Genomic DNA, 22,468 nt, shown 5'->3' with positions numbered 1-22,468 from the left:
AGCCCTCTCTGAGCCTCAATTTCCTCTGCTGTCAAACAGAAGGAAGCACGGGGAACATTTAAGAGGGCTGGGCATGTGGAGGGGGGCACCCAGCTGGCGTTACCCATTACTCCCTCTGGGGCTGGGCCTGGCTCCCCAGCTGTCCTGCCCATCCGCTCCTGGCGGTGGGGACCCTTGGGGACAGCACTCAATCCGAATCGATAGTCAACTAAAGGCAGATCCCTCAGCCCTGGTCCTAGCCCGTTCCAGGAAGGTGGCAGGGCCAGTCCCACCCGGCTACATCCTGAGCCCGTTGCCCGGTGAGGGAACACTGAGGCCCCAGGAGGGAGAGGGGCTTGACCAGAGCCCCTTGGAGCCCACCAGGGGCTACCGAGCTAGAGCTTGGACCCTGTCTCACACTTTGGGGACACAGCAACCCAGGGAGGCTGGAGACCCGGGTCCTGCCCTCCAGGGGCTCTGAGGCCCTGGGAAAGGGGTTCCAGGCAGCAGGAAAGTCCCCTGGCCCTGAAGGGGGGCTTTGGGCCTGGAGAGGTGTGGGGCGTTGGTGTGAGGGCGGAGACGTTGTGTGTCCCTAGGGGGCTTTTCCTTCAGCCCCGCTGCCAGTGTCACCCACCTCTCCTTCCCCTGGCCCCGGGAAGTCCCTGAGAGTCAGGGCTGTGCAGGTGAGCCCCTAGACCCCCAGGACAGACCAGACCCTCAGGCAGGGCAGGGAGAGGCAGCCCAGAGTCCTCAGGCCCTGGGACACCCGGCCCCATATGAGTGACACAGAGCCCATTTGCTGCCTAGTCCTGTGTCATAATCACTCTTTTATGCTCCCTGCTTTGCGTGGGCACACAGAGCTGGCTCCAGGATCGCGTGACCTGCACCCCGGCACCTGACTGGAATGGGTGCCCACTCACCCCCTCTGGGGTCTGGGAGCCCCCAGAGGCCATCCAGCAGGCCGCACCGGGCCCAGAGAGGGTCGTCCACTTTCCTGAGGTCACACAGTGGCCAGGGAAGGACACAGTCCTGTGTAAACGTGGTCTCTGGAACCGAGGCCCCAGCCAGCCGGGGGTCCTTGACAGTCCCCGCTCCTTTGTGAACCTCAGTTTCCTCCTCTGTCCAAGACGGGCACCCACCTCTGCCCGGCTGCTGGGAACAGATGGTGGGCAGCTCTGCGCCTGGCACAGAGGTGGGCAGGGACCCTTCCGGGGCCCTGGGTTCCAGGTCCAGAGGCCACTCCCTTCCCTCCTTCCCATTCCCTGCCCAGCCTCATTTCCCACCCAAGTTATTTCCTGTGACTCCCATCGGTGGCTGTTCCCTTCTTAATGGCCACGTTCATCCTCCAAGAACTTGGGGGTTGCCGCGTCAGGCAGCTCTGAGGCACCTACCTCAGTTTCCCTTTCTCAGCAGTGGGGCTCAGGCTGAGAGATGGCTCAGGCTGCCTTACTGCAAGACCTGTCAGAGAGGAGGCTTGGCGTCGTGCCAGCCTGGCCACATCCCCTCCTGCCCAGAGCTGCCTAGGGTTCCTTGTTCCGTGGGTTCAGTGTGTGGCCACCGCTCTGCCTTAATCTCTCCCCACCTCCCTGCTAGGACCGCTCAGTATTGCTTCTTGTCCTTCCTTGTGCTGTTCCTTCTGTGGAGACACCCACTCCTATTCCCATTCCCCCTTTAATTCTCAGTCAAGTCATAATATTAACATTAAATCTGGAGGCAGAGAGGTCCAGGCAGAGGGTACCAACCCGTGCAAAGGCCCTGGGGTAGGACCGTGCCTGGCATGTGGGAGGAACAGCCAGGAGGCCCGTGTGTCTGGAGCAGAGGGAGCGAGGGGGAGAGAGGGAGGAGGGGAGGGCAGGGAGGGGACGGGGCAGGTCGTGCAGGGCCTTGTGGGCATCAGGGAGGGCTTGGACTTTTACCACCGAAGGAGGAGGGATGGGACCTGACTCGGGTGCTAATAGGTGCCCTCTGGCACTGAGGGGAAGACAGACGGGGTGGCGGGTGGCATGGCAGGAGATGACTCCATTGGTCCAGGTGAGCAATGAGGGGGCTGGACCGGGTAGAGGCAGAAGAAGGGGTAAGAAGTAGACAGTCTCAGCCTAGATTTTGGAGACAGAGCTGACAGAATTTGCTCATATTCTCCCCCAGCCCCTTGCAGGGGAGCCTACCCCTGGTCTCGCGGGAAGCCAGAAGAGGTGCGAGGGTCTGGGGCTTTGCCATGGCAAAGTTCTTCCAGGGAGAATGGGGGCCTAAGAGACCCAGGAACTTTTTTTTTTTTTTGGCTGTACCTCACGGCATGTGGGATCTTACTTAGTTCCCTGACCAGGGATCGAGCCCACACCCCCTGCGTTGGAAGCGCAGACCGATAGGGAAGTCCCAACCCTGGAACTTTTAACCTTCTGTGTTCTGTCTGATCCTTTCCACCCTGGATTTGTCCCACACCTCCCACCCCCATTCCTGCTCCAGGCCTTGAAAGCCCCCGTGCCATGTACTCCCCCGGCCCAGCAGGCTGGAATGACCTCTTTTGGGGAGTTGGGAGCTGATGGCTGGGCCCCGCCTGTTCCTGGATCAGCCCCATCCTGCCCAGTAATTGGGAAGGCGGGGCTGCAGGAGCCAGGGGGTAATTAGGGGCCTCCTTTTTAGAAGGCGGCTGCCCCTGGCTCCAATGGGGCATAGGGGGTGGGGGAGGCATCGTGGCCAGGGCCACGTGACCCCTGCCCATGCCAGCTGGCATCGGAGGTGAGGAGACTAGAGCAGGGGAGTCATACACACACCCGCCCGCCCCGGGGTGGTGGGTTTGAGCCCCTCCGTGTTAAAATTCTACCTCGGTTTCCCCAGATGCTCTGTGCGGGCCCGGGCAGCCGATCCAAGTGGTCTGGGCCAGAGCTGAGCCCCCTCCCCCGATGTGGCCAAGCCGATGTGCATCTGTGGGCGGGACCAGCTGCTGTGGTCACCCTGGCCCCAGCTGGCCATGGGCCATTTCCCCAGCTGGGACCTTCACCGTCCTCATCAGCCACTTGTGCTCTTAAAGGGCCCGTGGTTGGGTCCCAGTGTGTATCTGTGGTCTGACTGTGCGCCTGCCTGTCTGTGCACGTGCATGTGAATGGGGGATCTGACGTTACGTGTCCGTGTGCATACTATCTGGCTGGGTGCAGGTTTGCTCTGCTGACTGCCCATCTCTGTAGCCCCACTGTGTGCCCGCATCCGAGTCTGTGAGCCGTGTGTTTTTACCTGCCATGCCCTGCGGAGCTCCAGTGTGCCTCTGTGTTCATGCTTGCCTGTAGCCCAGCTGTGTATGTGTATTGCCTGCCTGACCGTGACCCTGTGTGTATATCTCATCTGGCTGTGTGTCTGTGGTCTTAGCATGTACCTGTGTGTCTCTGACCTGACTGCTTGTGGTCAGACTGTGTATGTGTATTGTCTGCCCCATGGTGACCCTTTGTCTGTATCTTGTCTGATTCTGTGTGTCTGGGGTCTGATTTTGTGCCTGTCCATGTTTGTGGTCTGTGTGTCAGTTTTATTGGCCTGACTACACGTGTGGACCCATCTCTGTTGCCTGACTGTACAAATACATCTGTGACTATGTCTGGTCTCCCTGTCTGTCTGTGGTCTGACCGTGTGTCTGGGACTGTCTGTGGCTGGCCTGTGTGCAAGCATCCTCCTTTTCTGTCTGGTCTGACTGTCCATGGTCTGACTGTGTGCCCGTTGAGTGCCCCTATCCGCACCCCCCTCATCCCACCTTCTCCACTCTCCACCCTGGGCCATGACCCGGCCACCACCAGCCCAGCCTTCCCCTGGGGCCACTCTGGGGCTGGGCGTGGTGACCACAGCTGGATATTTTGGGAGCCAGAAACACAGGGGCTGCCCCATGATTACGTGGCACCCGTCCCCGTGGCCATGGTGTGGACGCGCCTGGGGCATGGCCTGGGGTGGGTGTCTAAGGTTGACCCGGCCACGAGGGCCTCATCCTTGGGCCTCCTCCTGCCCCCGCTTCCACCCTGGCCCTGGCCAAAGTGGAGAGGAGGCCATCCTAGGGTTTGGCCCCTGAGAAGGACCCTTCTGCCCTAGAGGAGTTTGGATTCTCGCCGGAGAAACAGACGCTGGGTGATGAACATTCTCACTTGATTTGCAGACTGGGGTAAATGCTGTGAAGGATGATCTCCGTCATTTCTGAAGCCGTGGGATGTGGAATTGGGGGTGGGGGCTGACCTGCCAGGGGCAGGGAGGGCTTCCAGAGGAAGTGACGGTGGAGCTGAGACCTGTCACGCGGTAGTGTGGGGACAGCATTTCCAGCAGAGAACACAGCAGGGTGTGACTGAGCTGGGACTGTGTGGCTGCATCTCCCGTGAGAGAGGGGACGAGACCAGTAGGCGCAGCTTCCTCTGGGGCTGACGGGAGCCATGGGAGGTGTTAGAGCAGGGCAGGGACGGGCAGGTGTGTTTGCGGGGAAGGTCCGTCTGGTGGCCGAATGGGCAGATTTGTAGGGACTGTCAGCAGTGTTAGCTGGAGCCTCTTCCTTCGGGTGGGCGGTCCAGCCTGCGAAGGGGGGGGGAAATCAGATGTTCAGAGCGCTTTCTAGAGGGGTTGCTCAGTCCTGGTTTGGGGCTCAGCCTGGGGTCGGGGGCTCAGCCAGGGGTAAGGGCTGTCTCAGTCTGTTCTGGCTGCTACAACAGAATGCCATAGACTGGGTGACTTATAAACAACACACATCTCTCACGGTTCTGGAGGCCAGGAGTCCAAGATCAGGGCGGTGGCAGAATTGGTGTCTGGTGAGAACCTGCTTCCTGATTCACAGACGACCATCTTGCTATGTCCTCACATGGTGGCGGGGAGCAAGGAGGGAGTTCTCTGGGTCTCTTTATAAGGGCACTAATCCCATTCACAAGGGCTCCACCACATGACCTAATCACCTCCCAAAGGCCCCTAAGACCATCACACTGAGGGTTAGGTTTCAACATAATAACTTGGGGGGGGGGGACCACAACATTCAGTTCATCTTGGGGGCTCAGCACTTTCTTTCTGCCCCATCGTCGCCCCCTGACCCTCCCCCATTGTCCTGTAACCCTCACCCTGTCATCCCGTGACTCTCCTCTGCCCCTCTGTGATCCTCCTGCTGCCTCCCCCATGAAGGCCCCCTGGATTCCCCTGCTCCCCTCTCACGGCCCCTCTTTTTGTCTCTGCAGACGCTGCCCCGACTGACGCTTGGCTTGAGGCCTCTCTGTGAGGGACCGTGGGGGGGGGGGCCATCCCCCCTCCAGGGCCAGAGGTTGGAGGTTGCAGGTCACGGCCGAGCATGGCGCCTGCCTGGTGCCATGGTGTGGCATCTGTGGTTGGTCCCATGGGCCTCCTCGTGGTCCTGCTGGTAGGAGGCTGTGCCACAGAAGGTAAGTGTGGGCGTTTTGAGTTTGCATGTGCACGTGTGAACACGTGTCCCCACCCCCCCCCGGGGGGGTGGGGAGGGTGCTGGTTTTGCCGTGCAGAGCCTCTGTGCTCTGTGAAAGAGGCCGAGTAGAATGCTTGCTGTGCACTGGGTCCTGAGAGGTGCAGAGGTGAATAACGAGAATGGTATGAAAAAGCAGTCATGCTGACGGTGATGACAGTGTCTGTTTGCCCAGCGTTGAATCTGCACCAAGCCCAGTGCTAAATGCAGGCTTTACCTGCTTCATCTCCCTCCACCTCACAGAACCCAGCATGCTAGTTTCATTACCATCCCCGTTTTTCCATGAGAGAAACCAAAGCTCAGAGGGGACTGGGGCTTACTTGAAGTCACTCCTGAGGTAGCCACAGTTTTCCTTCCCTTGCCACAGGTGGAAATACCAGCACCCAGTTCGTAGACACACAGGCAATCAATCAAACCTTCCCAGGCAGAGCCAGGGGAGGCTTCTTGGGAGAGAGAGCATTGGAGCTGGGGTTTTGTGGGTATATAGGAGTTTACCAATAGAAAGGACATTACTGGCGAAGGTGTTAGCACACAGAAAGGCCTGGAGGTGAAGAAAGATGTTGGTGTAGTTTGGGGATGGGCAAGGCTGTGCTTCTGGCAGTAACATGGAGAGGATGAGAGTCAGTCTTAGTCCTAACGCCACGGTCTATCCCACCACGAGGGGCCTAGAGGAGGTGTCATTAGGCTGATGGGGACACAAAGGGTCAGGTCAGCAGGGAAAGAAACTGGGATCTGCTGTTAGGCTGGGTTTGAATCCTGACTTCACTGCTAACCTGCTGTGTGACCTTGGGCTAGTGACTCACCCTCGCTCAGCGGCCATTTCTACCTTGACAGAATGAAACTCAGCATCATTCATCTCCCAGCATTCCTGGGACGAGGACACACGATAAGCCCCTGCACGCTGCTTGCACACAGTAGGTCCACAATCCCGGGTTACCACGAGCATGGTAATTATTGCCCCTGGGTGAGAACACCAGAGACATACACACCTGCCTCGTCCATCCGTGCTTTTTCTCGTTTTTATATTATTTTGTCGTAACTGCCTAACACATTCAGATCAGCCACCACCACCTGATGAGATGGAGGCTATTCTCCCCACCCCCATTGTACAGATGGGGAAACTGAGGCACAGTGAGGTTACGTTTTACAGCCAGGAATCGGCCAGTCTGCCTGGCGCCAGAGCCCCGGTTGCTACCCATCACCCCACACAGCCAGGCGTGCCTGGGCTGCGATCCATCTGGTCACCTCCCGGGGCCTGTGTCTTCTGTGCTCTATTCCTTGCAGTGGGAATAGTGGGCCGAGGGCTGAGCAGTTTTAGCTTTTCATTCATTCACTTAACGCAGGGTTTCCCCTGCCCTCGGCACTGCTGAGGTCGGGGCCAGAGCATTCTCAGGGAGTGGGGGCCATCCTGGGCACTGTGGGGTGCGGAGTAGCATCCCTGGCCCCATCCCCTCGATGGTACCCCCACGTGACCACCACTGATTGAACTTACACTAGTGGAATAAATCATATATTTACGACTTTGACATCTTGCTCCAGTGGTAATTAACCAGCCTTGGGCAGGATGCTGAGATCATTCCCATTGACAGGTGAGGAAACTGAGGCTGCAAAGTGACCATTATGAGGAGGGGGTAGAGATCCCAGAGTTTGGAGGCTATCCTGTCCTGAGTTCGAATCCTCGCTCTATCGTGTGACCATGGGTGGGGCTGTGCTCTCATTCATTCAGTGGGTTTTTCATAAGCACCTACTGTGCGCCAGGCACTGGTTTAGACCTGCGAGACAAAACAGGTATCCCACCCCCCCTTTTTTTTTTTTTTTTTTTTTGTGATACGCGGGCCTCTCACTGCTGTGGCCTCCCCCGTTGCGGAGCACAGGCTCCGGACGCGCAGGCTCAGCGGCCATGGCTCACGGGCCCAGCCGCTCCGCGGCATGTGGGATCCTCCTAGACCGGGGCACGAACCCGCGTCCCCTGCATCGGCAGGCGGACTCCCAACCACTGCACCACCAGGGAAACCCCCCACCCCCTTTTGGAGCTGATAATCTTGAGGGAGAGACACCGAGTGTGCTGGATGGTGGATGTGCCCGGGAGCAAGATAAACAGGAAGGGAGATGAGAGCATGAGTGGAGGTTTAGGGGCTGCATTTCAAATGGGTGGGAGGGCATCGGGGAAGGTCACACCAAGGAGGTGACATCTGAACAGAGACCTAAAGGAGCTGAGGAGTGCACCCCATGCATGTCTAGGGGGAAGGTGTCCTGGGCAGAAGGCATAACCTGTGCAAAGGTCCTGGGGCAGAACTGTGCCTGGTGTGTTGGAGGAACAGTGAGGAGGCCTGTGTGTCTGGAGCAGAGTGAGCGAGGGGGAGAGAGGGAGGAGGGGAGGGGAGGGCAGGGAGGGGACGGGGCAGGTCGTGCAGGGCCTTGTGGGCAGCAGAGAGGACGTGGCTTGTACCCCAGGGAGGTGGGAGCCCTGGAGGGCTGTGGGCAGAGGAGGGGCAGGTCCTGACTGAGGTGCTCACAGGTGCCCTCTGGCTGCTGAGGGAGGACAGACTTGAGGCTGGGGAGGACAGGATGGGGGGATGCCAGGGCAGAGGAGACTGCAGTGGTCCAGGTGAGCCGTGAGGGAGTGTGACCCAGGCTATCAGCACGGGGCATGTAGCCGGGGCTAGCTCCGTGGATGCTCCCTCAGTGAGCCCTGAAATTCTTTTTTTTTTTTGGCCACACTGCGTGTAGCACGTGGGATCTTAGTTCCCTGACCGGGGATCGAACCCATGCCCCCTGCAGTGGAAGTGTGGAGTCCTAACCAATAGACCGCCAGGGATTTCCCCTGGAATTGTTAGTACTGTATCCCTTTAGGTGTTGGTAGTGGCCTAGACTCAAACCCAGGTCTCCGTCTCCAAAGCTGGGGCATCTCGACCCCAGGAGGTGGTCTGTTTAGCAGGAACCCTGTCATCTGGGGGCCAGCAGAGGGGCTGTGGGCACCGTGATTGGCACTGCCAGCTTCAAGGAGTAGCCCAGGTCCTCAGGAAACCATTCGGGTGGGGGCTGTCAGGTGGTAGAGAGCCCGGGCAGGCAGCTGATGTGTCCACCATCCAGCACCAAGAGGAGTGATTTCTGCCCTAAAAACAGCTTCTGGTCCTGTGGGGCCTTCCCAGGGTGCTGTGCGGCCTGTCCAGGCTGGGTTGGAGGGGACTGGTGGGTGGGTCTCCAGCTCTGGCACCAGCTTTTTCTCTGCCAAATCTGAAATGGAAAAACAGAAATCAGGCCAAGCCCTTCCCAGGCTCTGCGCTGTTGGCATCGCCACTCTGAACCTCGGTCTCTTCATCTAAGAAACAGGAGCACCCAGGGTGCTCTCCATCACTGAAGGCCCACAACCCTGTATATCGGGTGTACTATTTGCAAGGCTTTGGGAGCCCAATAGGACCAGGTTGGAATCTTAGCTCTTGCCCATCACAAGCTGGGTGACTGGGGGCCAGTCGCTCACCCTTTCTGAGCCTCAGAATAGAGCTGGGTGTGAGAACAGGCCCAGCACAAAAGGAGCGCTTGCTTGCCACAGGCTGCGGCCATACCCCAGTGTGACTTTCTTATGTCTGGGGCCCCTTTGCCAAGAAGAGGAAGGGAGGGTTTGTCCAAATGAGAGAATCTAAGCATCTGCAAGAAATATTCTAATGGGGGATGCAGCGGACGGAGAAATTTCACTCTTCCGGGCTGGCTGGGATCCCAGAGCTGCCTGGAGGTAAGCTGAGAGGCATCTGCCCTGCAGCGAGGGGGCGCCAGGGAGCGAGCGGGCAGCTTCATTGGGCCCAGTATTAGGCAAGCATCAAGGTTCAAAGCCCCGGTTTTTCAGGGGTCACCGGGCACAGAGAAGTGGTGTGGTGGGGTCCCAAAGAGTGGGGTCTGTTTCATGCCCACCCTGCCAGGTGGCACATAACCAAGTATTTCAACCCAGTGTGATCGGGGCCGTGATGGAAGGGGGCGCCCATGGAAGGATGGGGACAGAGGGGGTCCTGACCCTGCCAGTGGTAATCCAAGAAGGCTCCCTGGGGGAGGTGCTGGCTGAGCTGAGGTTGAAGCCGCCAGATGAAGAGAGGAGGAGGGACAGCACGGGCTCCCATCGTGTCTCGTTTCCCGGATTGGAGGGTGCTCGGGGTGTCTTCCCGGCTCCGAGTCGTAAAAAGGCGGCTGGATGCTTCTCACTCCCTGCAGCCCGCTTCGGCCCTTCCTTCCAGTGGCTCCCCAGGGAGGATTTTTCTCAGAAGCGAGATTCCTGACCTGACCACAGAGACTTCCCCCCATGACCTTGGCTGGGGACCCACATGGCCCCAGTCACCATTCCTGTAGGAGGGGCAACCCAGGCAAGGCAGAGCCAGAGAGGCAGGCCCAGTCCAGGGCTCAGCGTGGAGCAAAAACATCGAAATCAGGCTCGGGGCCTGGAGGTGAGAGGAACAGAAGACGTGGGCTTGGGGACTGATAGACCCAGGATCCAGCCCTGTTGCTGTCACTTCTGAGCTGTATGACGTCATGCAAGCTCATTAACCTCCCTGAATCTGTACAATCCCATCTGTACAGTGGAATCAACAATCACTTCCCCAGTAAGATACACAGGCTTTGAGAGAGCCCACTGATGCCTGCATGCAGTGGGTCTGCTGATTTTCCAGAGAGGTGGCCAGTGTAGACTTCCGTGGTCATATCAATGGGAGCACAGCCTGGAATGAGGGAGGTGAGGCCAGTCAAGGCGCTGAGGCGGGGACTCTCTTTTGTTCAAAGCCCAGCCTGAGTCACAGATGGGAGCAATTGGGCTCTGTGGCACCCAGACTTGGAAGCTGAGGCCTCCTTGAACTTCTCGGCACTTCTGAGCAGCCAGAACTTTCTAGGTGAACCTGAGTGGCTCAGTGCTCGGAGGCCTGGCCTTGCTCAAGCTTGCGTTGTTCATCCTCTCTCTGCCTCTCCTCAGAGCCCAAACTTTTACTTACTTAATATATTTCTTTAATTGGCTCACCTTTCTATTCAAACCTTACAAAAATAAGAATTTCAGTTTATCTTCAAATAGTTCTAAATGTAAAAATGTTACCAGGGTACGAAGCCTTCTTTCCCCTGTGTGCAGCCACCTGCTTTCTCCTCCCAGAGGCAGCTGTTGTTTCTGTGCGTGCACACACGTGCGCGCACACACACACACACACACTTTCCCCATTTTCATTTTTCTCATCACACAAACAGGAGCATTGACTATACTTTTTACCCCTCACTTTTTGTCCATTTCAGAGTGTATCTTGCTGTTCCTGTCCTAGAAGTTCGTTACAAAAGCATTCTTGTCCCTTTTTACAGCTGCATAGTATTCCACTCAGTGGGTGGCCCAGTGTTCATTTAATCGTCCCCTTTTGTTGTTTTGTTGGATATGTAGGTTGTTTCCCTCAGGACCTTGTAAGTATGTTGCAGCCCTTGGGTCTGTCCGTAAAACTCTCAGAAGTAACTGAATTCATTTTATGGGATACATTGTAGCATATTACTGTGGATGGAAATCCAGTATCCCTTTGGGCGATTCAGAGGTTACTGTGAAAAGTCAATAAAAAAAGAGGACCATGTTAATGAACTCTCAGGTACTGCAGCCTGTGCCACCTGCCGAGTTGAGGCTGTGTAGGCATCAAAGACAGAGTAGCTCCCACTTGAGACTTTCCTGGGGAGACTTAGCACATCAGATCATCATGAGGGGCAAAGGATGGGGGCACAGGACCAGCCCAGTTCAAATCCCCGCTCAGCCACTGGCTGGCTGTGTCGAAGCAAGTGCCTTGCCTGGTCTGTGCCTTGGTTTTCTCGAGTGTGAAATGAGGATCATGGTGGCTCTGTCCCCCAGCACTGTCAGAAGGACATGTTGCTGAGTGTACACCATCCGCATACAGTAGGCGCTCAATAAGCACTTGCTCTAGTGGTTGGCGGCATCCGATCGCCCATGTTCAGCTCTGGCCTCCAGCTCTGACTCCTTGTGTTTGGACACCTCCCCCAGATGAAGAGGCTGGAGCCCTGGGTTCGATCTCTGGTCTGGCTCTGACCTCAGGTCCCTTGGTCACCCCCTCTGCTTCCCTGTTTGATGCCTCAGTCTCCCCACATGTCCCGTCAGGGATTGATGAGACCAAGTTCTCTCCTCCCAAGTCTTTTTAAGATCAAGGACCCTCCATAGTTTGGCTGGTCACTACTGAGGGCCTTCAGGGGCTGAATTTAGGGACCCCGAAGTCTCAGGGGTATCCCCTCACCTTCCCCTGTGCCACTGGGTCTGAGCAGGTGTGCCCACGTGAGGTGTGTCCTCGTGTGAGTATGTGTGGCCGTTGTATCCGGGTCGGGGGGTGGAGGTGCTGGGCAGGGCCCGGGGTGCCCACAGGGGGCAGTGGTATCATTTCTTCTTCTCTCCAGCCCTCCTGTGGGGCCCACATGGTATCTCTGTGTCCGGACAGAGGATGGAGGGCATGTTTACCTGGCCCCATAGGGTCCTTGTCACATGCCCTGGCCCACCAGAGCCCCTCCGCTTCCTGCTCTCTCCCCAGAGCCTCCGAGGTTCATCAAAGAACCCAAGGACCAGATTGGCGTGTCAGGGGGCGTGGCCTCCTTTGTGTGTCAGGCCACGGGAGATCCCAAGCCACGCGTGACCTGGAACAAGAAGGGCAAGAAGGTCAATTCGCAGCGCTTTGAGGTGAGTCGGGGAGGCGGGGGAGGGAAGGGGAGACAGCTGAGGACCAGCCCCACCCCTGGACGGGGCCACGGCAGCTCAGCCACAGAAGCTGTCCCAGAAACATTCCCCAGATGGAGCACGGGCAGTCAGGGCAGGCACCCTCTCCAGACAGGTCCCTTCTCTTCTCCCACCCACTCTCTGCCACGTGCACCCCCCACCATGTGCCCCATGAGGGCCCTTCAGGCTCGCTTGTTCTGCCACCTTTGTGCTGTGTGGCCTCAAGCAACTCCCTGCCCTCTCTGAATCTTATCTCACCACTGCACACAGAAGGGAACTCACAACTCTGTGCACAAGTAAATGGTCAGACACACACATTTCCACGTCCAGCATGCCTTCGCATGCCTGTCACCAGACTTACGTGCGAGTGTCACACACCCACTTATGCACAATACCCTTTACTTGTACAGACCATTTTCTGCCTCCACCATCTTTACATGGATGTATACACACACGTGTGTACAGCCCCCAGCTCCTCTCCTGTTCACGCCTGGGACCCCAGCCTCACCCTGACCTTTGTCCCCTACCCATGGCAGACGATCGAGTTTGATGGGAGTGCAGGGGCCGTGCTGAGGATCCAGCCACTCCGGACACCCCGGGATGAGAACGTGTACGAGTGTGTGGCCCAGAACTCAGTCGGGGAGATCACCGTCCATGCCAAGCTCACTGTCCTCCGAGGTATTGGGCTCCCCAGGGTGGGTCGGGGAGGACCTGGGGCCTGGACTTTGGGGACAAATACCAAAGGGATTCATGAAAGTCTTGCTTTGGATTTTCTCTTTGGGGGGGACCTTGATCTCCTTTTTTTAGCCTGTAATACAACTGGGGCCCAGAGCCTTCTGGTAGGAATTTACTGAGTCTTTGCCAAAAAGAAGAGTGTTAAGGGACTAGAGTCATCTTCATTTGTCATCTTAATCGTGCTCTTCTGATTACAAGAGGCAGATCCAACTCAAACTGAGAATTCATTGGTTGATGTAATTAAAATCTCTGTGGAGTAGACGAGCTTCAGGTTCAGCTGGATCCAGGAGCTCACATGATGTTCTCAGAGTTCACTTTCTGCCTCTGGGTTTGTTTTCTTCCCTATCAACGGTATCCTTAGTGAGATTCCCCCCATTAGCCCCAGGCTCCGGGGCCCCCTGGACTAAATGACCCAGGACCGTTGCTGTTCGTTGGCCCAGCTTGGGTCAGATGACCATCCCTGAGCTGGTCACTGTGTCTGGAGGAACAAATACTCTGATCGGCAGAGTCTTCCTTGGAGTCAAGTAGTGGGGTCAGTAAGGGGTGGTTCCCTTAAAGAAACAAAGGAGGAATAGAAGGCTGGCTAGGCAGAAACAGCTAAATATCACCTCCTCATAGATTCACACAGATCCTTCCTGTGGGCTTCTTGCTGGCCTCATTCAGGTGGGCTAGGGACCAGGAAATGGCTTCCTTATTGTAAACCAGTATCATTCAGACAGTCTCACCACAAACCCGCCTGCCCCCGACCCCAGCTGCTCCCTGCTGCCTTCTCCCTTGCAAGGCGGTTTTAACCCAGGGGCCTGCAACTTGAGTTCGCATCCTGGCACTGCCCCTCCGTAGCTTTGTGACCTTGGGCAAGTTAATGAACCTCTCTGAGCTGCAGTGTCCTCACCTCCAAAGTGGGATAATAATGATGTTCACCACAAGGGATTGTTTCAGAACCAGATACAAGTGGGGGACCAGCATGGTGCCACGAGGGGAACAAGCATTTGGTTGATTCTACCGATCTGATATTATTATTACTGTCGTCATTATTCTGGTTGTGACAAGACAGCTGCCACCAGCCACACTGCAGCTGTCAGGTGGGTGGGTGGGAAGGTGGATTCCGCCTGTCGCCTACAGGGGCACCCTGACCCTGTCTGATCTCTAAGTAGAAGCCACTTGGAACTTCCCCGGTGGTCCATTGGTTAAAGACTTTGCGCTTCCACTGCAGGGGATGCGGGATCCCTGGTCAGGGAACTAAGATCCCATATGCTGCGCGGCATGGACAAAAGGAAAAAAAAAAAAAAGTACAAGCCACTGCCAGCCATTGGGGGCAGGTGGCCCCCACACGCGGCTCCCAGCTTGGGAGTCATCCCATGTCCTCCCAGGCAGTGGAGCCACGGTCAGCTTGGAGCTCTGGGAGGAGCTGTCACATTGGCCGCAGGGGCACGTGGTCCCAGACCCTGGTGTGCGACCGCCCTCAGAAAGCTCTGCCGTTACCGCCTGGAAATTCCTAGTAATTTTTTAACAGGAGGCCTCATAGTTTCATTGTGTGTGTGTCCTGGAGCCCATCCTGCTGGCGGATTGAGAGAGAAGGAGGGAAGGGGAGGAGTCCACCCGCCCCAGCCCGCCCCGCCTCTTCCCAGCAGATATTTTTGCCCTGACCTTTCTCAGGAACAGCCCGCCTCCCGCCCCGCCCCCCCCCCCCCCCCCCACTGTGCCAGCCTCCTTTGTAAGCGCTCAGAGAGTTAAAAGGACACGCTGTGAATCTATTAACCGCACAGTCTCTGGGAGTCTGGGAAAGACACATCTCCGTTCTCCGCCTCCCCCAACAAGACCCTTGGCATCTCTCTGTTCTCGGGCCGCCTAGCAAGACGTGGCGCTTGGGCTGGGCGCCGAGCCCAGAGCGTTTGACCCAGAACGCCTGTGCCCCCTGCCTCCCCCGCCTCGGGCCGCCCCCCCGCGCCCCGATCCCCAGGGACACCCTCCCCCCCCACCCCACCCTCCCGCGGCTGAGCGGGAAGGTCTGGGCTGCCGGGCCCAGCACCCCCAGCTTCCCTTCCTCCGCTGCCATCTGATTGTGGACCCTGCTCACACCTCCCGCGCTGCTGTTTTAATTAAACTCCGAGGAATCAGGCACAATGTGGTACTCGATGAACATTTTTGTTTAATTAGGAGCTCTCGGTAACGTCAGGCGGCCGCGGCCTCCCCCACCCTGGCTGGCTGCCGCCCACAGGCACTCACGGGGGCCCCTCGCGGGGCTGCACGCACCCAGGAAGTGCTCATGTGTGGACACGCGTGGGGTGCGGGTGCATACGTGGGTGAGCACGCATGCACACTCGTGCACCCGTGCGCACACACACACACACACACACACACACACACACACACACACACACAGGAAACGGGTGCACAGAGGGACACCAGCAGACCCAGCCCCCAGCACGCCTGGGCCAGCTTTGAGCACCAAGAATTGAGGCCCAGTTGTCTTGGCCCGAACCTCCAGTGACGTCATCAGTAGCCAATCAGAACCATGCATGAGGTGGTCCAGGCCTCGGGCCGGGAAGAACAAACTGGGTGTGGAACGAGCTCAGACAGGATCCAGACACCCCATCCGACCCCACAGGTCCAGGCCCGGCTTGGAGGTTCTGCAGATGCCGGCCACACCCAGCTTCCTCCAGGCTTAGCCCGGCCTGGGTTCAAATCCCAGCCTTGCTGTGTCCTGGCTGTATGACCCGGGCAGGTGCGCATGTGTTTGAGCCTCAGTTTCCCCCTCTGTGAAATAGATCCCATCTCAGAGGTAGGCACAGAAAGCTACCTTACAGGGCCTGGTACATAGTGCTCAGGACTTGGGACTGGGGCCGTCTTCCTCTATGAAGCGACCCCTGCCTGGGCCGGAACCACAGCTCTCTTGTTTAACTGGGGGCACAGGTGATGGTGCCCCGGCCAGGCTCTCCCTTACCCCGTCTTGGCCTCCTGCCCCTTCCATGTACCTGGGTCTCTGTTCCCTCCCCACATGGTGGCCTCTGGCCCACCTCTTCCCAGCCCCCTGTCCCTCCCCCAACACACCCACCATGCCCGGTGCCCCTCCTGGGCATTTGTAAGCAAATACACATTTATTATTTCCTTTTTACGCAAATAGCAGCTTTATCTTTACCAAGAGGCAGCAGGCTTCTTCTATAAAACACCAGAGTAAATATTTTTGACTCTGCAGGCTAGACAGCGTCTCTTGCAACTTCTCAGTTCAGGAAAGCCGTGTAGATGATGAGGAAACCAATGGACGTGGCCGTGCACCAATAAAACTTTATCAACAAAAACAAGCGGGGCCCCAGGTTTGGCCCAGGGGCTGTAGTTTTTTGTTTCTGTTTTCTTTTAATTAATGAGTTAATTAATTTGGCTGCGCCGGGTCTTAGTTGCAGCACGCGGGATCTTTCATTGCGGTGCACGGGCTTCTCTCTTGTTGCGGCGTGCGGGCTCCAGAGCACACAGGCTCAGTTGCAGCACGCAGGCTTAGTTGCCCCGCAGCCTGTGGGATCTTAGTTCCCCTAGCAGGGATCGAACCCGCATCCCCTGCATTGGAAGGCGGATTCTTAACCACTGCGCCACCAGGGAAGTCCCAGGGGCTGTAGTTTTTGATCCTTGGTCTGCACATCTTTCACACTGAACTCTGTCCACTTAGGAATGCATCTTGGAGTTTGTTACGAATCTGTCTGTAAGGCGATTCCTTCTGCTTGTTTTGGGGACCCATCCATAGATGGCCCAGGTCTCTGTTGACAGGTGTTTAGATTGTCGCCAGCATTTTCCCGTTACTCTCGGTGCCTCCGGAATACCTCTGCCTTCCGACTTGAGTGCACGGGCCTGGGGAGCCAGCCGCTGAGCTGAGGGCTCGGGGGGTCTCAGGTGGATGGTACCAACTCACCCCTTCTGGTCCCGCTGTACCAACGAACATTCCTGCCAGCTGTGGACTCGCAGGCCTGTCGCTCCTCGGTCTCATCAGCCCTGCGTGCGATCACTTTTTTGTCACTTGTCCATCAGGGGTGGGGCAGGGACCGTGTTAGTTTGCTAGGGCTGCTCTGACAAAGTACCACCGTCTGGGCGGCTTACATCACATGTTTTTTTCAGTCTGGAGGCTGGAGGTCCTCGATCAAGGTGTCAGCAGGGTTGGTTCCTTCTGAGGCCTCTCTCCTTGCCTCAGAGACAGCCGTCTTCTCCTGGGTCTTTACATGGTCTCCACTCTGTGTGTTCTTAATCTCCTCTTCTTATGAGGACACCAGTCGCGTTGGATGACGGTCGCCCTAATAGCGCATTTGACTTAATGACCTTTCTAAAGACTCTGTCTCCAAATACAATCTAATTCTGAGGTCCCGAGGATTAGGGCCTCAACCTGTGTATTGGAGGAGGGGGGAGGTACACATTTCAGCCCATAACAAGGGGGCTAGTGGCTGTTTTAATTTTAGCTGAGGAAGCCTGCCCTACCCCAGGGGACCCTTTGTCCACTGGAGATGACAGGCCAGACCAGAGCTGGGGGTTTTAGGGGTGAGAGCAAAAGGATCCAGGAGTCCAGGTGCTGGAGGGGGAGGGCAAAGGTGCAAGAGGGGGTGGGACCTGGTGGGAGGCTGATGAGCTGCATACCCCACCCTGGCATCAACTCCAGCTGAGTCAGGCCATGGAGCCCATGGTGCGATGTGCAAATTACATGAACGAAGGCCACCCGCCCCATCGCCTCAGGCCAGAACCACATTCTTCTTCTTTTTTTTTTTTTTTTTTTTTGCGGTACGCGGGCCTCTCACTGTTGTGGCCTCTCCCGTTGCGGAGCACAGGCTCCGGACGCGCAGGCTCAGCGGCCATGGCTCACGGGCCCAGCCGCTCCGCGGCATGTGGCATCTTCCCGGACCGGGGCACGAACCCGTGTCCCCTGCATCGGCAGGCGGACTCCCAACCACTGCGCCACCAGGGAAGCCCTCTTCTTCTTTTTTTAAAAAAATTTTTTATTGGGATATAATTGACTTACAATGTTGTATTAGTATCAGCTGTACAGCAAAGTGTATCTGTTATGCAAATACGTATATCCGCTCTTTTTGTTTTTTAAATTTTTGTTTTAAATTTATTTATCTTTGGCTGTTGGGTCTTCGCTGCTCCGCGCGGGCTTTCTCTAGTTGAGGCGAGCGGGGGCTACACCTCGTTGAGGTGCACGGGCTTCTCATTGCGGTGGCTTCTCTTGCTGTGGAGCACGGGCTCTAGGCACACGGGCTTCAGTAGTTGTGGCACGCGGGCTCAGTAGTCGTGGCACGCGGGCTCAGTAGTCGTAGCACGCGGGCTCAGTAGTTGTGGCACACGGGCTTCAGTAGTTGTGGCACCTGGGCTTCGGTAGTTGTGGCTTGCGGGCTCTAGAGCACGGGCTCAGTAGTAGGCACACCTGCTGTGTGCCGGGACCTGCATGGGGTGGTAGGGACATGGCGGAGACGCGGATACATCACGATCCATGGAGTTTGACACTTGGATGTTCTGGAGTCCAGGAGAACTTTTTATGATTATTGTTATTATTTTGGCCATGCTTTGCGGCATGCAGGATCTTAGTTCCCCAACCAGGGATCAAACCCATGCTCCCTGCAGTGGAAGCATGGAGTCCTAACCACTGGACCGCCAGGGAAGTCCCCAGGAGGATTTATAACTTGGGGCCACGAGCTAGCCTGAGGTGACGTGGATGCCCAGGGGTGATGCAGGAGGGGGCGTGATGACTTTGGGGACCAAGATGACTGGTGTGGCTGGATGGAGAGAGCGAGAAGTGTGAGGCTGGCGTGCGACGGGGCAGCCGAGGCCGGCGGGGGCCAGCGTCGGGCAAGGAGGCTGGGTTCCTCCAGAGGGTGGTGGGGGCCACTGGCAGCGGGGGGGCGGTGTGGTACCATTTACATTCCGAAAAGCTCCTTCCGGCCGCTGTAAAGTAACCCAAGGGTTTTGTAGCCTCTGCGCTGCTGACATCAGGGCTGGATCATCCTCTGCAGGGCCGTCCTAGGCGCTGGGAGGGGTGGAGCTGTATCCCTGGGCCCACCGACTCAATGCCAGGAGTGACAACCACAGATGTCCCCAGACATGGCCCAGTGTCCCCTGGGGGCAGGATCGCCCCGGGTCAGAGGTACTGGTCTAGCCCGATGTCCTCCCAACAGTTCCCCGACATGAGACGGGTCTTTCTCACAGACAGAGAAAGAAACAGGCTACAGGGAGGTCACCCAGCCAGGCAGGGGCTGGACCCAGGGCCCGTCCCGGAGCCCCACCCTGGTGGCATGGACTTGTGACAACTGGGCCTCTGCTTTGTTTTTCCCATCTCCACCCTCAGAGGACCAGCTGCCCCCTGGTTTCCCCAACATCGACATGGGCCCCCAGCTGAAGGTGGTAGAGCGGACACGGACAGCTACCATGCTCTGTGCTGCGAGTGGCAACCCTGACCCCGAGATCACCTGGTTCAAGGACTTCTTGCCTGTGGACCCCAGTGCCAGCGATGGACGCATCAAGCAGCTGCGGTCAGGTGAGCACAGGCGGCCAGGAGGGTGCGGGAGCCACAGAGGGGGGAGGGGGGAGGGCGGCATCCCAGGGCCCAAGCCCTGGGGACAGATGGAGGACAGAAAGGCAGAGTGGATGCGCAGACACGGAGGGCATTGGTATTGGGGGAGAAAGTGTCTTCAGAGCTGAACCAGTGGGGATGTGATAGGATATAGACGGGCAGGGGTAATGGGGAGCTATGGCGGATGGTAGGGGGAGAGTTCTTCAGTGCCTGCATGGAGATATAATGGACCCAGATATGTACAACGATGGGCAGCTGCAGAGGCCGCAGGGGCAGAGGGTCTCCAGTACCCAAGCAGTGGGGTCCTAATGAGGCACAGATAGTTGCGGGTGATGGAAACCCACAGAGGAGGGTGGGTGTCTACAGTGCCCCAACAGTGGGGACACAGTCGGGGAACAGACAGGCAGAGGTGATGGGGAGCCATGGAAGGTGGCAGAGGGAGGGTATCTTCTGTGCTAAAGCAGTAGACTTGTCCAGTGAGGATATAATGGGGTCCAGACAGGTAGGAGTAGAGGGGAGCATAAGGCAAAGGCAAGAGAGTATTTCCAGTGCTGAAGCAGTGGGTGTCTCCAGAGGAGATAGTGGGCATAGACAGGTAAGGTACTGGGGAGCCGTAGAGGGCTGCAGGGAGAGAGTGTCTCCAAGACTGAAGCAGTAAGGACGTGAAGGGGCTCGGACAGGCAGTCCAGCCTGTTTGTCCAGGCCCCGGCCGGGATAGGGGAGCCTTGGACAGAGCACAAGGCCTTGGCCACCTTGGGGCCAGGCACTTCCACAATCGTGTCTTAGCACAGCACCTCTGTGCCCCTGTCTGTGGGTCCATCTCTCTGGGGGAGCTGTGTGTGCCTCGTGTCGGCTGTCTTAACTGCCTCACGAACGTCCGTGTGTGTGTGTCCGGGCTCCCTGTGTGTCCTGACCTGCTCCGCATCTGTGGGCACACACAGGCTGTGCTATCAGCACAGGGTTGCCTCCCCACCCCACATAGCAGAGCTTGTCCACGTGTGTCTGTCACACGTGTATCCGCGTGACAGTCCCTTCCGTGTGCACGTCTCAGGCTGATCCTTGTGGGCGCGGACACGTGTGTGGTCGGGATGTGCCCACAGGCACTTCCGCATGTTTCAGTCACATGGACACGTGTTGGTGCACCCTCTCTTTTCTCTCTCCCCTTCCTCTGAGGGCCCCGCCCTGGAGCCACCCCTGCCTGAAGGCCACCCCATCATTCTCAGCACCCCTCCCCCCCCCCACTCACTGCCCAGTCCCGTCCTCTGAGGAGTCCTGTCTGCCCATCCTCTGCTTTCTCCTTCCCTCAGCAAAGACCCAAACCCTGAAAAGGGGCAGATGTTAAGCCCAGAATTTCTTCCCGGGAGAGACCTGGACCTCGCACTGGGGAGAGACGTAGCCTTCCCCGTCCCGACCCGTCTGAGGGTGTTTGCAGCTTGGGGGGTTCAGCTGGAGCAGCGATGGCAACCTTCGGGATCCAGTTGCTTCTCTGCTGGTTTCCACCATTGTCGCCCCAATATAACAAAATGACTAAGAGCGTGGACCTCGGTGCCCCATCCCCTGGGTCTCAGCATCCTCCTAAACCGTGCCTATTCCCTAGCGTTTCTGTGAGGGGCCCCTGACCGGCTGCCTGGCATATAGCAAGTGCTCAGTGAACATCAGCTGCTTTAAAAATCATGATCAAGGGACTTCCCCGGTGGTCTGGTGGTTAAGGCTCCGAGCTTCCACTGCAGGAGGCGCGGGTTCGATCCCCGGTCGGAGAACTAAGATCCCACGAGCCGCACAGCACGGCCAAAGGAAAAAAAAAAAAAAAAATTGTAATCAAATCTGATCATTATTCTGACCTCCCCTCCCCTCCCGCACACACGAGGATACAGGCTTCTGCATAACCACCCGTTAATGTTCCTGTTCTCTTTTCTTGTCCCTCCGTTGTAAACGTTCAGAAACCTTTGGTAAGTTTAATTTCTTCACCACGTCAACAACTAACGCCCCCCCACCGTGTCCCCCCTTCCCGTCCCCTCCCCTCAGACTAACGGCCACTGTGACAGTAACTGTGACCCACTCCACGTGGCATGTTTACTAACGTCTCCCCCCACCCGCCCCCCTGCCCCTGACCACCCAGCCCTCCCCATCCGGACACCCGGGGGCTGCAGAGAGAGGAGCCCAAAAGGAAAAGAGGAAAAAAGACAAGACCACGAGGGGCGAGTGGAGCTTCGCACATACGGCACCCCCTGCCCCATTCTGGGCCTTGGCACTGCTGGAAAATGTGAAATTACGGAAGTTTGCGGGCTGGATCTAGGGAGAGGGAGGAATGTTCCAGCTGGGCTAGTACTGGGTGTATCTCGTCCTCTTTTCCCAGCCCAGCCTAAGTCCCCTGAATCCAACTTGCTGGGCTAATTCTTACTAAGGTAAGAATGACTAATATTGGCCCGTGATAGTAACTTCTCATCTTCCTCGGAGTAGAAAGCAAAACCACCTTTCATACCCAAGAGGTGTATCTTTTCCTCTCAACATAGTGGCCGTGGGCTATTTGGCCACCTTGGGAAGTTCTGTCCTTTGGCCTTTGGCTTCTATCACTTGGACTACGGTGATAGGTCCAAGTGTAGCAAAACAGCCTGAGCCAGAGCTGACCTAGATTCCCACTGACCCAGATTTTCGCTCTCCATGGTGCAGCCTTAGGCAAATTCCCCTCCTTCCTCCTGTCTCCCCTCCCTCCGTGTGAAGAGGGGGAGTGGCCCCATTAGGTTGGGGATTTTGTAAGAGATAATATAGGGCCCCCCTAAAGTTCTAGAGGGGCCCCAGCCTGGGAGGCTGGAGAGCTGGGTTCAAGGCTCACCCCTGCCTCTGACTCATGGCATGACGGTTCCTTGGCCCCTTGTGGGCCTCAGTTTGTCCATCTGCAAAACGGGCCTGGGCCAGACAGAAAGAGCTGTGTTTTCTCACCCTCGGCAGCTTCCCTGCCCTGGCCTTAGGGTGCCCAGGTCCTCAGCAGAGAGGGAGGGGGCCCAGATCTCCCCTGGGAAGATGAGCAGAGGGTGGGAAACTCCAGCCCGGCACCACCATT

General features: G+C 57.3%; 1 protein-coding gene across 2 annotated transcripts in view; it reads left to right on the top strand.

Moving 5' to 3' along the window:
• Positions 1–5,269: 5,269 nt before the first annotated feature.
• The window catches only part of PTPRS (protein tyrosine phosphatase receptor type S), a gene marked incomplete at its 5' end in the record, with an annotated part of 63,626 nt that continues 46,427 nt past the window's right edge, over positions 5,270–22,468 (top strand). For both annotated transcript variants that reach the window (XM_082837259.1, XM_082837258.1), the window contains 4 exons: positions 5,270–5,360; positions 11,950–12,095; positions 12,668–12,809; positions 19,183–19,371. In XM_082837259.1, the coding sequence (XP_082693385.1) occupies positions 5,270–5,360; positions 11,950–12,095; positions 12,668–12,809; positions 19,183–19,371 (568 nt within the window). The remainder of the gene's footprint in view (positions 5,361–11,949; positions 12,096–12,667; positions 12,810–19,182; positions 19,372–22,468) is intronic.

Source organism: Leucopleurus acutus, assembly GCF_964270905.1.
Source record: "Leucopleurus acutus genome assembly, chromosome: 3".
Classification (NCBI taxonomy): Eukaryota; Metazoa; Chordata; class Mammalia; order Artiodactyla; family Delphinidae; genus Leucopleurus; species Leucopleurus acutus.
This window is presented reverse-complemented; position numbering and strand designations above follow the sequence as displayed.